The sequence below is a fragment of the Salvia hispanica genome, chromosome 2, assembly GCF_029641045.1.
Source record: "Salvia hispanica isolate PSC_SH4W2 chromosome 2, Shi_PSC_v1, whole genome shotgun sequence".
Classification (NCBI taxonomy): Eukaryota; Viridiplantae; Streptophyta; class Magnoliopsida; order Lamiales; family Lamiaceae; genus Salvia; species Salvia hispanica.
In genome coordinates this window covers 30,920,094-30,936,943 of record NC_142693.1, presented here as the reverse complement: position 1 = coordinate 30,936,943, position 16,850 = coordinate 30,920,094, and the positions used below count along the sequence as shown (strand labels likewise).

At 40.0% G+C, this 16,850-nt stretch overlaps 1 protein-coding gene across 1 annotated transcript; it reads right to left on the bottom strand.

The window, feature by feature from the left end:
• Positions 1-13,697: 13,697 nt before the first annotated feature.
• LOC148932158 (protein FAR1-RELATED SEQUENCE 5-like) lies at positions 13,698-15,042 on the bottom strand. Its single transcript, XM_089065013.1, has 2 exons — positions 14,642-15,042; positions 13,698-14,511 (listed from the first exon to the last, which is right to left on the bottom strand). The coding sequence occupies exons 1-2, from the start codon at positions 15,040-15,042 to the stop codon at positions 13,698-13,700; spliced, it is 1,215 nt and encodes a 404-aa protein (XP_088921139.1).
• Positions 15,043-16,850: the final 1,808 nt, after the last annotated feature.

Sequence of the window (16,850 nt, the reverse complement as noted above, 5' to 3'; positions counted from 1 at the left end):
TGATTTACGTTATAACATAATCATTTACCTTCGATGCACATAGACGTGCTACTCCGGAACCAACACTCGTAATAGATTTTCCTGTGTCCGAGCATTTATTTCTTCCTATAGCCGTGAAACTACTGATCTGCGGAACAGACTAAATGCAACAGTAATATTAATGAATGTTTAAGTATGACTTTGATCTGCAAAAATATTTTCTAGATATAATACGATAAAGCCATTGCAGAATCCTGTTTAGCTCATTAATAATAAATAAACGTAAAGAATTATTCCTTGAAGATATACCTTGTTGACTCCAGTATATGGTGTACCAAAACAACTCTGTAAGTCATTTATGTTAGTTCTGTTTCTTTCTTTCATGGCGATTCTTTTGACGACACCACCCTGCGATTCACTATGTTTGTGTAACAGAATACTTTGGAAAACAGTATCATGCATCAGACTAAAAGAGCATTTGTATCACATATATCAGATAAGCTTGCCATGGGTACAAAAAATTACTACGCCCGAAGAATACACTAACAATATCCAAAAACATCATATCAGCTCTTTGGGTCATACTAAACGCATATCTGAGTCATAGCAACATATAAGCTTATGGGTGATACTAAACGCATATCTGAGTCATAGAAACACATATAATTAGTGGGTCATAACAAGCAGTTCCTGGGTCCCACATCGTCATTGTACCATTACAAATTACATACTACTGAGACACCAGTGTTCAAATAGTTAGTACAAGCAACTTGGTTTTGCATCAATAATTACATTTGTGTTCGGGTTGTCTTCAACTTACATTATCTGCTACAAAAGAAGGATGGAGTTCAAACGGTAGCCTTTCGTCTATAAGCTTGGTCAGCTGTGCTGTAATTTTGAACACGCATTGCACAGCCTCTACAAGCTCTGGTGCATTCAGCTTGTCCTTTGCCAAAGAGGTCTTCATGGACGCAACCGTTTTCTCCTCATCCCCCTCCACCTCAGCAATTATCCCCATCATATTGAAGGCAGTCGATGCAGCAAGCTTCATCGCTTCAAAGTTCTAGATTATATCACTTAAATCATGCATACTTCTCACCAAATTTTCGAGTCCCCGTACTGCATCTTCACTTGCTTCTGCGAACGCCTCCATCACGGTTGAAGGTTGTCTCTAGGTCGGTTTTCGTATGTAATTTGGAGTGTATCCAACTGATCAGGAAGAGATTCCCGACCCAGCTGAGTCGTTTGTACGACAATCGGGACCTGGCTTCAAACAATTTTCCTCAACCCACTTCTACTGATTAGTATAGCGGAGGTAAGGGTCGAATCCCACAAGGATGGACACGTTTGGATAAATGCGGTGACTTTCCTGGGTGTTTTTGGTTAGCTACCACGCTTGGGTTGAGATTTTACCTAGGCAAGAAATAAAGGAGGTACTCTACTGACTAGTGGGTGTGAAAATAACAGGCATGTGGTGGTGTTCGTGGAAATAGGGGACAAGGTGTCTCAGAGGCATATGAAAAGTAGACAGTTACTAAAAGAGGAAATTTAGACTACAAGGCATATCTGGTGGCTGGGTGGCTCTCTGACAGGTCTGGACAGTACAACTGAAAAGTAGGGAACAAAAGCAAAAGTAACTTAAAAGTAAAGTGGTCCAAGCTAAAGTTGATTTTGACGTTTTCTTCTTCACCGAGTATTAACAAAAAAATCAGATGAACACAAACACCATAACTAAACTCAGATTCATAACCTCAAACTCAAGATCCATTGATTAAAATGCTCAACCTTAAAATAAACGGTGAAACTGCAATTTTACTTCTACTGACTAATATGCAAGGCGGTGATTATAATGCAACACGAAGACTCAAGCACGAAGATTAGACTAAAACATAACTACAACTTCAGATCGACAACTCCAGGTAAGAAAACACTTAGAAATTAAAAGCAACAACTAGATCTAATTTTCCTAGGCAGAATGAAGCAAACTCGAACCAAAGCGACATACGAAAAAGAAACTTCATAATTTAAGCGTTGGAACTTCACAAAGTACTTCAAAAGGCAACAACGATGAGTGTTTGCAACAAAACCAACGACGAAAACAAGTAAAGATTAAACTAGAAAGCAAAATAACGATTGTTTGGCCACTCCGGGCGATGATACTGCTATACTACTACGGCAACTGGCTGGAACGGTGGATCGATGACTTCTACGGCAGACTCTTGGACGTCAAGTGAGGAACGAGAGGTTGGACAATGCTGAAGGACTGATCTTCTCGAGAGAATTCTACTAAGTGTGTTTTTTGAACTGAGAACTTAGAGCTCCTAACCGAACTCTAAGGGACCAACTCTAAAGGCGAACTCCTTTTCTCTCTCTCGAAGTGGCTTCTTTTATAGGGAGGCTTGCCCTTGCTTTTAGGGTAGACTTCCTTCAAGTTTTGACTTTTCTGCCCTTGTTAATGATCATCCCATCTATCCTTCTTCTCCATCTCGAGCCTTTTCTCTGGCATGCATCCTGGTCCGTATTGCACCCTTCTAGCGCCCTTTTCACTTGTGTCACCTGAATCGTCTCCTACTGACTTGGATCCTTTAATCCTACACACTTGAGCAACTGTTTTGCAGATAATACATGCATTTCACGATATACTGACCAGTAATCAAGGCTTAGAATACGACTTATCAGCGGTTTTCAACTGCTCCTTTGGCTCCGGCTCTTCTGCTTCAAAGACAACTATCCTTGATGGCCAAGGCAGCTTGTCAGGGTCACCTCTTTCTACTACACTTCCACTCCCGATAGTATCATTGGACTCAAGCTCCATCTTCTCTCGTTGCCTTAGCTTTTCGCTTGTCCAGCCATAAACGGTCGGGAAAACGCGTGACACCAGCAGTTTTTTGTGGAAAACGCGATCCAAATAAAAGGCCTACAATTGAAGTGTAAGTTTTAACAAGTTATAACTCATGCTTCAAGATTTTAAATTATATAAAAAATGCAAATTTGGTAAATGGACTGTTATTTGGAAACTGTATATAAACATAGTGTAATAAAGATCATACCACCAAGAATGCAATTGGTCCTGTGAAGGGGGCGTTGTTGGTTATCCTCCAGTTCTTTGTTGCAACTGCCAGTGTCTCGAATACATAAGCACACCAGTTGTATTCTTTCACAACTGACATGTCTCTGAACAAATAGTCTATATGAGTTCTGCACTTACCATCCCCACATGGATTTATCAGCCCTGTGTCTAAGATAAGAACGAAGATCTTTCGAAACCATTCACCTCCAGACTTATACTTCAAAACCTCTTTCATAAGGTCTTATGGAAGAATACGACCAGAGTTTTTTTCCAATTCTTCGAGCAACCTCCTCAAAGAATGGTTTCTTTTTCTGCCTTTCAACGATGTTGATCAACGTCCCCCCCATAGGAAGCCCCAAAGTCATGTAGACATCTTCAGGGTAAATAGGCAATCGTCCGGTGTCCAGCTGTATTGTGTAGTCTATTTCCCGGAAACCTCTGACCAGGTCATAAGCCATTTTTCCAGGGACCTCAGCGCTTTAAAACCCATCTCTACCACTTCATTCATCTGCTCTTCGTTTAGAGCTTGTAAAACCTCTATGATTTTTCGCGGGCTGGCTTTGAGCTTAAGCGTTCCGTGCCTTATATTCTCTTCACCTGTCTCTGCTGTTCCAACAATCTCCTCGACCTTTTCCTTCCCTTTGCTATCCTTCTTCTTCGCAGGTGCATTTTTGTGTACCTCTCCTGGTTGTATCTTGTCTTTATTGTCTACACCTAAACAGCTTGTTTCCATCACAGATTCACGAAGGCGCTTTGAGCCTGCAAACATAAAACCAAATCAGGTAATATTACTTTTAGTTAATAATATTAGTTGTCTTATAATGGAATAATACCTTTAGACATATCAGGTGATTCACTTACATCGCCAGTCGCATTGGAGGTATTTGTCTTATCTCTTGTTGTTGTCTCCAATTGCATAATTTTGAGGCTCTCCTTAGCCCTGGCTCTTTTTCCTAATTTAAGTTCGTTTGCCTTGTTTAACGACATACCAGTCCTGCCAACACCTGCACAGATATGAACAAAATTAATTATATTTAAAATGATACAATACTTAAATATGATATCAGAGTGAACATACTATGACATTTTCCACCTGGTATATTTATATAATTTCAAATTCCAAGGTGTCTAACAAACAAAAGTCAATATATAACCTTTTGCAGCATTTATTACGTTCGCTGCCCCTTCTTTCCCTTTTGTACTTGTGTCTAATTCCCCTATCACTGCATTTGTGCAATTAAATGATGTTAATATTAATAGGTAACCGTCATAAAACATCATTTGTGTTAAAGATATATCATCACAATAATAGCACGTTATGGTTTGTGTTAAAGTAAGCACCTTTTCCAGTAATGGAAGCAGCTTCACCCGTTCCTTTACCTTGTTCTCCTTCAGCAATGACATTTGTAGGTGGTACTGTATCTTAAAAATAAAAACATTAGTTTCTCAAAAAGGACAGGTACATAAGGTAAATAAATATAACTTTAACCCTGTTTAAACGACCAGAGGCTCAACATACTATGACATGTTCCCGCTTAATTATGTGTTTAAAATTAAATTCAAACGTTTCAACCAAATAAATTCATATTTACCACTTTTTCCAGCAGTGTGTACACTACCTTCCGGTTCCATCCCTTTGGTATTTGCCTCCAAAGTCGCTGCATAAAACCGAGGTTAATAGTGCAGCCTACTCATCAATAAACAACAATTGTGTAGTTGAGATAAAAAGATTTTTTTTTTTTACTCACCTGTTCCAAGATTCTCAACATTTTTTTCTTTTCCTATCCATTTTTCTATAGCTGCAAAGGTATTTTTTTGTGGTGCAGTATATGAAGCATCAATAAATTAGTGTTTAAAAATTTACACAAACAAAGCATAAAAGTATGAACTTTTTCTATCAAATATATCTCATGTTTGTCCTCTTATAATAGTAAATCACATCTATCTTCACTCAATCTTCTGAAAACAGAGGTGAATAATGTAAATACATATATATTTAACCTTGAACTTTTAAAATTCAGATTGTGGCAAAAAACCCACGAACAAAAATCAGTGCTCACAAAAAGAATTAAAACAAACTCCTTCAAATAATACACCAGTAAAAGGAATTCGACATACCTTTTTGTTGATTAGGTTTTGGCGGTGCCTTCTTCTTTCCAGTATTTCGTTTATAGACTAGGTTACATCAAACCAATGGATTAGATTTTTTTGGTCAGATTTTAGTTGAGTTACGCTAATATTGTAAAAAAATAAAAAAATAAAATTCAAACTTTTTCCGTCATCAGCCGTGTTTCCTAAAGATCTTGTGTCCACCATGGTTGGAGAAGACGGGACCAAAATCTTGCTTCGCAAGTTGAGGTGTGAAGTCGATTTCGCTGCCCAGACAAGACCCTCTTCGCCGATAATTTGCCTAGTGTTTTGTAGGTTTTTGGTGAATTTGATTCTCAGTCGATTTGGGTGATATTTCGTCCAAAATGTAGGGTTCTGTGGTTGTTGTGGTGAATTGAATTGGTGAGAGAGAAGGAATTAAATGGCGCGGGAACCGAAGAATCAACTTAATAATGGGTGGAGTAATTATTATCCCAATAAATCCGCTCTTAAGAAATGGAAGGGCGGTTCATAAGAATTTCAGTTCTTGTTCTACCCTTACGTGACCCAGAATGCTCTTATTATGACCGACGGAAATTAGAAACCAATCCAGATCGTGGCCATTCATCTCCAGATCTAACGGACCATATGGTCTGTATTTCTATAGTTAAGGGGCTTCTTTGGTAGATGAAAACCCTATATATATTTATATATATATATATATATATATATATATGGAGATGATCAAAATAAGAATGCATTTATACCCAGAAATGCAGCCCAAATCTTGGCCCTAGGATTAGATTATCTAATGGTCAATAATTAACCCAAAACACGGAAGGTCATAATTAAGTTGTTTTAGGTCATATTATAAGATTTGAGTTTATGTCATGTTAAGATCATTTTAGGTCATGCTTTGTTAGCATGACCTAATAATAAACTAACTATAACCTAAAAATGCCCTACGTATGACCGTGTTCTACGTTTCTGTATTTAAATCTGGTCTTCATAGATCAAAACCCTATATATATATATATATAGAGGGATGTACTAAGATGACAACACTCTTTATTGTAACATCATACCACCATTTTAGGCCATTGGATCTGAAAATCGTGTGCTTGTCATGCTGCTACGTGTAAAAACACGGAGGGGTAAAATAGGAAATTTCTAATTTTACGTTACCAGATTGCAGTGCTGTTCATTGAATATGCAGTCTTACCACAACAATATTGCAATTTACCACGACTGCAATATCGAATACAGTTGACTGCAATATCTAATACAGTAGACTGCAAACCCGTGTTTTTTCACGAAACTTAATCCTAGGCGTCCATAGATGAGATCTAACGGACTATATTGGTGGCATGGTGTTATCCTATCTATGGTGGCACCATAGTGCACCCCTATATATATATATATATAGATGTATTAAGATGACAACCCTCTTTATTGTAACACCATACCACTATTTTAGGCCATTGGATCTGAAAATCGTGTGTTTGTCATGCTGCCACGTGTAAAAACACGGAGGGGTAAAATAGGAAATTTCTAATTTTACGTTACCAGATTGCAGTGTTGTTTATTGAATATTGCAGTCTTACCACAACAATATTGCAGTTTACCACGACTGCAATATCTAATACAGTAGACTGCAAACCCGTGTTTTTTCACGAAACTTAATCCTAGGCGTCCATAAATGAGATCTAACGGACTATACTGGTGGTATGGTGTTATCCTATTTATGGTGGCACCATAGTGCACCCCTATATATATATATATATATAGGGGAGCATTAGGGTCCTATTACACCCTAAGTGTCTTTTCTCTTCTTAATATCAACCATTAGATTGATGGAATGGATGGATTAGATTAAAAGGGCCAATCTGATCCCGTGTTGCATTATTAGTGCATTTTCGTGCATTAAAAGGGTAAAGCAGTAAAATAACATACTACACAATCAGTTTCGAAACGGCAGGTCCGAAATTTACGCGGCATTTTCATCGACCTCTCAACTCCCCTCTCTCTCACTCCATCCCATCAACACTCTCTTCACAAATATTCTCCCCTAATTCCACAAAACCCTAGCCGCCGCTGTGTCAGTTGAAATCAAGTTCTACCAACGCTGCCCGCCGTGAACTCTCCGTTGGTAGACCATTCCTGCCGTGGAATCTACGTCGGTGGACGATTCCCGCCGTGAAATCACTACGCGCTCTCCGTTGAAAGTCGAAACATCTCCTGCAAAAAAAAGGTGTGGTTCTGTTTTTTTTGTTTGGTAGGCACAAACACTCCTAAACATCGATTGAAGTCACAAACACTCCTAAACATCGTTTTTTAGTTTATAATCGAAATAATGCACAAAATTGTTTGGCTCGATTTTGTTGGAAAAGATGAAATTGCGGTTATTAGAGATAGGGTTTTGTTCATCCTTGATATAACAATTAGTTCTCTCCTTTGGATCCTTTGGATCTGGCTTTTGCATCGGTTTACTTTACAATAGGTGTAATGCACAAAAGTTGTTTTTTTTTTTGTTGGAGACGTTGGTATTGTGAGCATTCTATTTACTGTATGCTGGATTTCTGGCCAATATGTACACTTGTTGTCATTTTTTGGGTGATACCACACTGAGTTATGGTTGAAAACTTACCGATTTTTGCCCTCTCGTCGCGCAGATATAGAATGACTAAAAGACAACGCCCCTACAAAAGCCAGCCAGAACAGAATGAAGGTTATGCATCATTCCATCATTTTTGTAGATTATTGTTCATTTTTGTTATGTGGGAGTTTGGCATGAAGTTGTTTTGATGCATCCCTTTAGCAAGTGATTGATTGGTATGTTTGGGTTTGTACATTACATCTTCAGTTCTGTGCATTGGTAAATAGATGTCATGCATTACTTACTGAAACGCATAGATTATTTGGCATTTTTGTTATGTGGGATTTTGGCATGAAGTTGTTGGATGCATCCCTTTAGCAAGTGATATATTGGTATGTTTGTGTTTGTGCATTACATCTTCAGTTCTGTGCATTGGTAAATAGATGTCATGCATTACTTACTGTAACGCATAGGTTATTTGGCATTTTTGTTATGTGGGAGTTTGGCATGAAGTTCTTGGATGCATCCCTTTAGCAAGTGATTGATTGGTATGTTTGGGTTTGTACATTGCATCTTCAGTTCTGTGCATTGGTAAATAGATGGCGTGCATTACTTACTTAAACGCATAGATTATTTGTTCTAAACCATGGTTTTACCTGTTCTGGACATGTTCCAAGCACCGTCGGACTGAGTTTGACCAAGCGGTAGACGATGTTATTCCCATTGCATTATCTCATAAACTTCGGCAAAGGTTAGCCGAGGAAGAGGCTGCAACAAGTTCACGCAATGAAGACTTGGAGGAAAAGAAACCCAGGGGGAAGAAAGCCGACCACCTGTACTGTCGACAGAACCCAACCGAGTTCTTATCATGTATACAAAACCTGACTCCCCGGCAGAAGGAAGCCGTGATCAAACTGGGATTCGGCGCTGTCCTAGAGTTCAACATCAGGGAGTTCCCAGGTTACCTAGCTTACCGGGTGTTGAAGTCATTAAATCTGGATTGGTGCGAGATTCCATTATCTGGTGGCGAGCGCCTAACACTAAATGAGGAGGATGTCCACCTTACATTGGGCTTCCCGTGAGGGCGGATTCAGATTGCACGCAAAGAAGAATATCAGTCAAACTTCGAGTTCAACGATATGGTTGCTGCGCGGTGAAAAAAGCTCGGTACAAGCTGAACGCGACAGATGTTGCGAATATGATTAAGGATGAAACTGATGGTGGTCCGGTCTTCAAGCGTCTATTCATGTTCTTACTCGAGAATGCCTTGATGGAGACTCCGTCAGACGGCAATTGCAAGCCAAAGATACTACACTTTATCGACGATGTGGAGGCTATCAGTGACATGAATTGGTGCGGTTATGTCTTATCCGTTCTGGAAGTCACTTATCCGGGCTGGGCCAGGGGGGAAACTGCATACTTCACCGAACCAATCCACTTTCTTTTGGTAGGTAATAGTGTAAGTGCATTACATGTTAGAGTACATGCATTACTTTTTGCTGCATTAATGAACCCAATCTGTTGCATTATAATAGCCTTTACTGTGCATTGTTTTTGTGTCAGTGTGCGTACGTGGACCGTGTGGTTCACATATGGAGGCGAGTCGAGCGTGCCTGGCCCACTATAAAGGGTTGGACAGCGGAGACCCTCAAGCAAAGGGAAGATGTGGAGCTTGATCAGTTCGGAACTGGGAGCTTAGAGGGCCGCATTAACAAACATCAGTATCTTACCGACGAGGAAGCAAGGAGGGTGGACGCTGTGGAAAGGGGGGTTAGTGGAATCCCCAGCAGGTACAATGCGAAGAGACTCAGAGATTGTTTTGTCGCTTCGAGTTCTTTGATGGGACACGCCATTTCGAGGTAGGTCAACGATTTTAAGCAGATACCAATTGAACTGCTTGACGATGGGTGCTTCCGATTGGGAGTCAGATTGGGTTGAAGTTGTTAGGGATGGAAGATGAAAAGCCTGTGGAAGATGAGGAAATCGTGACAACACTAACACAAGCGAGGGAAGACGAGGAAGAGTACATTCCCAAGTGGATTGCTGAAATGGAGAAGATGATGCAGGTATACGACAAAAAGAAAACAATAAGCAGAGGATTTGATAGGCCATCGTTCGTCTTGGATGGCTTTGAGTGTCCAGACCCTTTTGCTACGCAGAAAGAACAACGGGCAGAGGGTTGTTCTCGGGAAGAGGAAAACACTAATGTCGAGGAGACAGGAGATTATGGTGTTGGAGGTGAGCATGAAGGTGTTGCTATTTTTTGTAAAGTTTACAACGCATTGTATACAGAGGTTTTTGCTTTATTAAATCATAATTCACGCATTATTTACTTGTGTCAGGAGACAAGCCTAATTCGGTTGGTGGATCTGGAACGGCATCTGGGACAGCCGCAGGTGTTATGGAAATCAGCCATGGGGTAGGAACATTACATCATTGAATGTGAACTCATTCTTCATTTTACAAAATACTTAACTGTGCGTCCATTGTGTACAACCGGTTGTGGTTAGAGGTGAAAGTGAAGGAGGAAGCGGAGATATAGTCAAAACCCAGAAGGTGAAGGGAAAACAAAACCTGGAACGCAGTGAGATTCCATCTGATAAGGATTTAGATCGTAAGGAGGTGAAGGGAAAACGGGCTGCCCATACAAAAGTAATTCCTTTAATAAATATTATGAATTACAACTAGTTGTTATGTTGTTCATTATTTGACAGGTTGCATGCATTGTATTCAACTGTTTAGTCATTAAAAGTATTATGTTGGAGTTCTCAAAAATATTAATTGCTTGCATTATATAGGTTGTATTAAGCATAACAATATGGTCGTTTGTATGCATTAAATGGTGTAGGTAGTGCACATTATTTAGGTTTTTTTTTTTAATTATACAGTACTTATTATGCATTAAATGGAACCTTACTTTTGTCCATGTAGAAAATTGGCCCAACTACTGAAAAGGGTATTGAGATTGGTGTGGGGGAAAAACCAAACGAACCTGAAGGTCTTGCTGGAAAGATGGGTGCTGGAAAGGTGGGTGCCGGAAAGGGAAAGGGTGTTGCTGCAAAGGTTGTTGCTGGAAAGGGAAAGGGTGTTGTTCTGTCGGGCTTGGACATTCCAGGTGGTGATTTTGAAGTGACTGGACATGAGGTATGTTGTATTTAATATGTGGGGTTGCGGCTGATTTGTATTAACCGTATCACCTGTTATTGCAGGATCCTGGGAAGCTGGCATCATCCCGTTTCAAGAAAGCCAGTCTGGCTGCCCGTTCTCCATTCAACAATCGGGCGGTTACACTAACGGCAAAGCCAAACTATCCGGACAAGTCGCTCTACTATTGGGTACTGAGCACAGCGGAAGTGAATAAGTAAGTTTTATAGTTTTGCTCGACTATTTGCTGGGAAATGGGTTACTTATGCACACTTTATTATTGTGCAGGGAGACGGTTGTCTACATGGACGACTATATCAAGACAGTGCAGCTCGAATTCGCGTCGCTGGCGCCGTTCAAGAGCGTGAGCCCAGCCATTGTAGACACTTGGAGCGCCCACTTGAATAACATGGAGAAGCTCAAGGCTCCGGAAATAGTTGTTAGGGTCTTCTTCTCGACAAAACCATGCGTTAGTGAAATACCTTGTGCCCTGGTTGCTATTTAGTATTGCAATTATAAATAATTAACTTGTTTACCACATTACACTGTAGAGACACGCCGTGATTGATAGCCCGACTGAATGGTCAGAGGACCAGTTGAGGGAGCCATTCTGGACTCGGTTGTTCGATGATGTACTTGGAATGGGAATCTTTAAATGGGAGAACTTTGACATGGTAAATTCTATTACGCTTAACCCATCTGATGTACATACTTTAACCTAATTTCAATTGTACAGGTTTTCTTCCCGGTTTGGGGTTCTACACATCAGTACGTGGTGTGTTTCGATCTGCCGGATGGCAACATGAACATCATCGACCACACATTGGCTGACTCCCACAAATCATTCAAGGCAAAATATGGGAAAAACCCTCCCTTCTGGTGCGTGTTTGAGGGTATTCCATTAAGCTGCATTACATTCAGATAACTGTGCATTATTTATGTTTCTAACGCATCTTTTTGTGGGAATTTGTTGTAGAATTTTTTTTTCGCAGAAGCGCTGGTGAAGTTGAAGGCTAATCAAAAGGCAGCCGAGGTCCGAAAATGTAAGACACATGTGGTGGCTATGCCTTGGAGGAAAAACGACCCCTCTGTGGAGACGGGGGTGTACATCATGCGGCACATGGAGACTTATTTTGGCGGAAGGGACAAAGATTGGCAGTGCGGATTCAGCGCCAACGGGACAAAAAATCTGGAAATCTACCGAATGAAGGTAGCAAACGCACTGCTGTCTTCTACACACAATTCCGAGCGTGACACCAACGTCTCTTATGCCGCCAAGTTCTGGAAAGAGAGGCCGCCAAAGTTCAATTTCGATAAGTGGGTCAACGAGTTTGGGCTGGATTGATTGCAAGAGTATTGATTAGAAACTATGTTGACGTTAAGTTTAAGACAGTTAGTTTGGGATAACTTATTTTGATTTGGTCAAATGACGCATGTTTTGAACCATACATTTCACTTGATAACTGATGCATATTTTGGTACTAGTGTGTGATGTAGTACAGAGATAAAGGATAAACTATTAACAAACTTAGGACTAATAGTTGTTTTATCCGCAATGGATGAAATAATCGAGAGTAATGCACAACATAGCGCTATTAATGTAATGCTATAAAACGATAATGCACATTAACAGAGTAATGGAGTAATGGAATAAATAAACGAGAGTGTTGCGCAACATGCCGTGTTTAATGCAAGTCTTAAAAACGATAACACACATAAACAAAGTAATGGAGTAATGGATTAAATAAACGGAGTGATGCATAGAATATACTTATTTAATGCAAGGATATAAATCGATAAAGCACATAAACAAAGTAATGGAGTAAAGGATTTACTAAACGGAGTGATGCATAAAATATACATATTTAATGCAAGGATATCAATCGATAATGCACATTATCAACGAACTCGACTAATGGAACAAAACTACGGAGTGATGCATAGAATATCTTTATTAATGCAAGCCTATGAATGCGCTAATGCACAAAACCAAAAAACTCAACTAATGGAATGAATAGAGGGAGTGATGCATATAATATCCTTATTAATGCAAGGTTGTAAGTCGATAATGGACAGTAAATATCGCAACTCCACAGAGTTATTGCGCAAAAAATTGCCACAGCGCTACAAATAATAAGAACAAATCCGAGACGAAAAAGTATTTTATTAGTTACAAAACACATCAAGCTTTCCTCTTGCCTTTACTAAGAGCTTTCACCTTTTCCATCTCTTTAAGCATTGGACAGTTTCTAGAGTCGTGATGGCCCAACTCATCGCACACCTTACAACGTCTAAGAGGCCTAGCAGCCTCCTTTATAGCCTTTTCTCTCTTTGAAACCAGTCGGCTCGCGGAGCTGCTAGCATGACCCTTCGTCTTTACAACATCCGGAGGATGGACCTCTACAACTTCAGGCCTTGGCATTCCGTAAAATTCTTCAATCATGCGCCTCTTTTCAAACGCCGAAGTTGGAGGAGTTCCAGCTTGAAGAGAATTACCAAGTTCTTCCAAACCACTTACGAAAGCACAAAGCACTTCAATGTCACTCTCAAAACGTCGAATAAAACCGTAGAATAGCGATATTCCTTGATTTGTAACAGTCTGCCTATCGTCAACGGTGGTCCTTGTATCTACGGTGACATCAAAAAGTCCATGTACGGCCTTGGCTAAGGGAGTCTTCATCCATCGGCTGTTGCAGTACATCTCTGGAATTTTTGACACTTTATTGTTCCTGAATAGAAAAAAAATGTGGCAACACAAATAGCCCTGCCTACCGAACAATTTGCAGTCGCACGAGTATGATTCGTCAGTCTTGTCGTGTGTCACGGAATATGAATTCCGTCGGCTATCCCCAAGCATGTAGGTGTCAATCGTATCTGTTGATGAAAAACCAAGCACACGGCATCTGTCATTCCCATCAACAATTTCTTCTTGTATCTTCCTGAACATACTGTGTAAATCGTCGCAGCATGTTTCTCGAAACCCAACTTAGTGGCCAGTATGGGCACAGAAGTAGCATCGTTGTAGTCCAGCTTTGTTCTAGCATTCCGCTGAAAGTCCAGAGCATTGTTGAAATACAAGTATAATTCGTCAAGGTTCGCTCGGGGCTTCATAAAATTTTTGTAGTAACTGTTTTCAGATTCTGATATGGACGTAGTCCTAATCATCGAACCGAGTGGGAAATCTCTGAAGTAGGCCGGTATCCACATCTGTCTATACTCGTACAATGTGTTCAACCAATCAACGTCTTCCAGCTCATAACGCTCAATCACTACATTCCACTCCTCTTCAAATTCGTCGGGTTCAAGCAAGTCCGACCAAACGCATGCATTGAATTCCTTCTTGAAATCTTCGTCCCTAAGCATCCTGCCTGGAACCTTGGAAGCCAACTTGTGCATCATATGCCACCTACACCATCGGTGTCGAGTTCCTACAAGAACCTCTTGAATAGCTGATTTCATGCCCAAGTCTTGATCGGTCACAATCATTTTGGGGGCTACACCCATGCATTCGACGAAATGTTTGAACAACCAGGCAAAGGCATCTGTTTTCTCGTTGCAGACCAATCCAGCAGCAAATGTTACGGGTTTACCATGATTGTCCTTCCCCGTGAAAGGTGTGAAGATCATGCAATACCTGCGATGCACACAGGTATGCAGCATTAGCATAATTAATTCTGAATAATGCATAACGATAAAGGTATAATGCAACTTTATGGCTTTATAATGCACTCAGTAATGTACAAAAATCTGCATATAATGTATACCAGTTTGTGTTGTACGTGGAGTCAAACGCCACTATGTCACCAAACATATGGTAGTTCCTCTTCATCAAACCATCACACCAAAAAAGGGCAACCAAATGGTTAGCAGCATTAACTTCGTAGTGATATGTGAAGGCATTCGACAACTCCTTCTTCTTCGCCATGTCGTCCAACACCATCTGCACGTCACAACCGTGTGCGAATGCTTTGATGTCGCGAGATGTGTTCCTGATATCCCCAACATTGCAACCGACAAGTTCAAACCCACCGAGGATTTCCTTCAATACCTTAAAGGTAAGTGTGGGGCCTATATTAGCCTTGGAACAGTTAAGAATGAATTTGTGATGTACGTCATCCAACTTCCGGTTAAGTGTCATAAACAGCTGATGCTCCGACTCCACCATACAATGGTTGTGAACCTCGTTGAACTCGTGAATAATATATCCCGGTATTCCTACTTCGGAAAAGTACTTGAAGGATATACAAGCTTTACAACCACATCGCTTGGAAAGCCGCCTGCGTTTAAGAGTAAAACCAGAGCGTGCATTCACATCGTCTTCCTCGTTCGACCTCTTGCAGCCCTCCCTATTGCATACCACAGAATACCAAGTAGTAACACCATCCGCCGCCTTCCTCATTCCTTGTTTGCGCGTATCAAACCCAACAGAGCGGGCATACACATCATAAAACGCAAACGCAAAATCTAGGGATTGGAACTTCTGACCAATCACAGGCTTCAATTGTGGAGAACATTCAGGTATAACAAACACTATACATAAAATCAAAACAACAAGCGTATTAGAATTTAGTTTCATTAAATGATATGAACCATACATTAAATATAAGAAAGAATGCATTGTACTTTAATATTTGTACATTACATACGTCGAGTAAAACCACACAGCGGCCGAGATAATAACAAAACCCTATTCAAAAAACTGAAACTCGTCGACTAAACAAAATACTACACCCTAACCACCAATGACTGCTCCACCCTAGTGGATTAGATTAAACTCGCCCAATACATTCAAACACAACAACTAATAAACAAAACCCTGAGATTATATAATTAACAAAAATGACATCGGAATAAACACAAAAATCGTAACATATCAATAAGATGAACGAACTCAGATTCATAATAAACATGTGAAGTCCTTAAATTACCTTCTTCCATTGTTGGAGAATAAGAAGAAAAATCACAAAGGCTGCAAGTTTTTCTATTCTTCTAATTCACGAATTCCTCCGGATTAACGCCTCTGTGATGTATTGATATAGAAAGATTTTTTTGGAGAGAGAAGAAAGATTATGCTAATTCCAGGAAAAAAACCGATGCAATATATTGTGGAGAGAAAATCAAGCAAGTTTCCATAACTAACTCTATTGTGAATTCCTAAAACACCCTACACGATTATTTTAAGCATTTCAATTAATAATATGTGGCATTATTTAGGGCCATAAGATCTTTAAATTGAATGACCAAGATTAAAAAGGAGAATAGAACAAAAAACCAAAGAAGGATATGAATACATCCCTATATATATATATATATATATATATAGGGTAGCATTAAACTCCTTTTACCCCTTTAGATACTATTTGCTTCTTAATCACATCCATTAGATTAGTATGATGGACGGACTAGATGAAGCCTCACAAAATCATCCCGTGTTGCATTATTAGGTTCATTCTGTGCATTATATGGGTAAAATTGTAAAACAGCCATGAATTAAAACGGCAGGAGCGAGATTTAAGCAATCCTTCCATATGCTCACTCTCTCTCTCACTCCAAACGTCTCTTCCCATCAGCCCACGATTCTCAAATCGTCTCCCCCATTTCAAACTAGGAAAAACCCTAGCCGCTACTCAAATTGAAGAGACACCACCACTCCCGCTGATTTTTCGCCGTGAAAGCACCGCCGGTCGACGATTCATAGTTCTAATGTGATTCCTTCGCCGCGCGATGATAGATTTACAGTTGACAACAAGGCGGGTTTCAAAAGTTCCGATTTTTGGTAAGAGACACTTCTAATCGTCAATTTTCGTCATTAAAACAGTGACGATTTTTTCACACATTTGGTCCACACATTTAATGATTCAATTTTTCGTAATACCCACTGTGAATCGCCTATTTTCACCGCCGACATACAACCTAATCGTCGATTATTGATAGGGTTCATTTTTTCGTAATACCCACTGTTAATCGCCTATT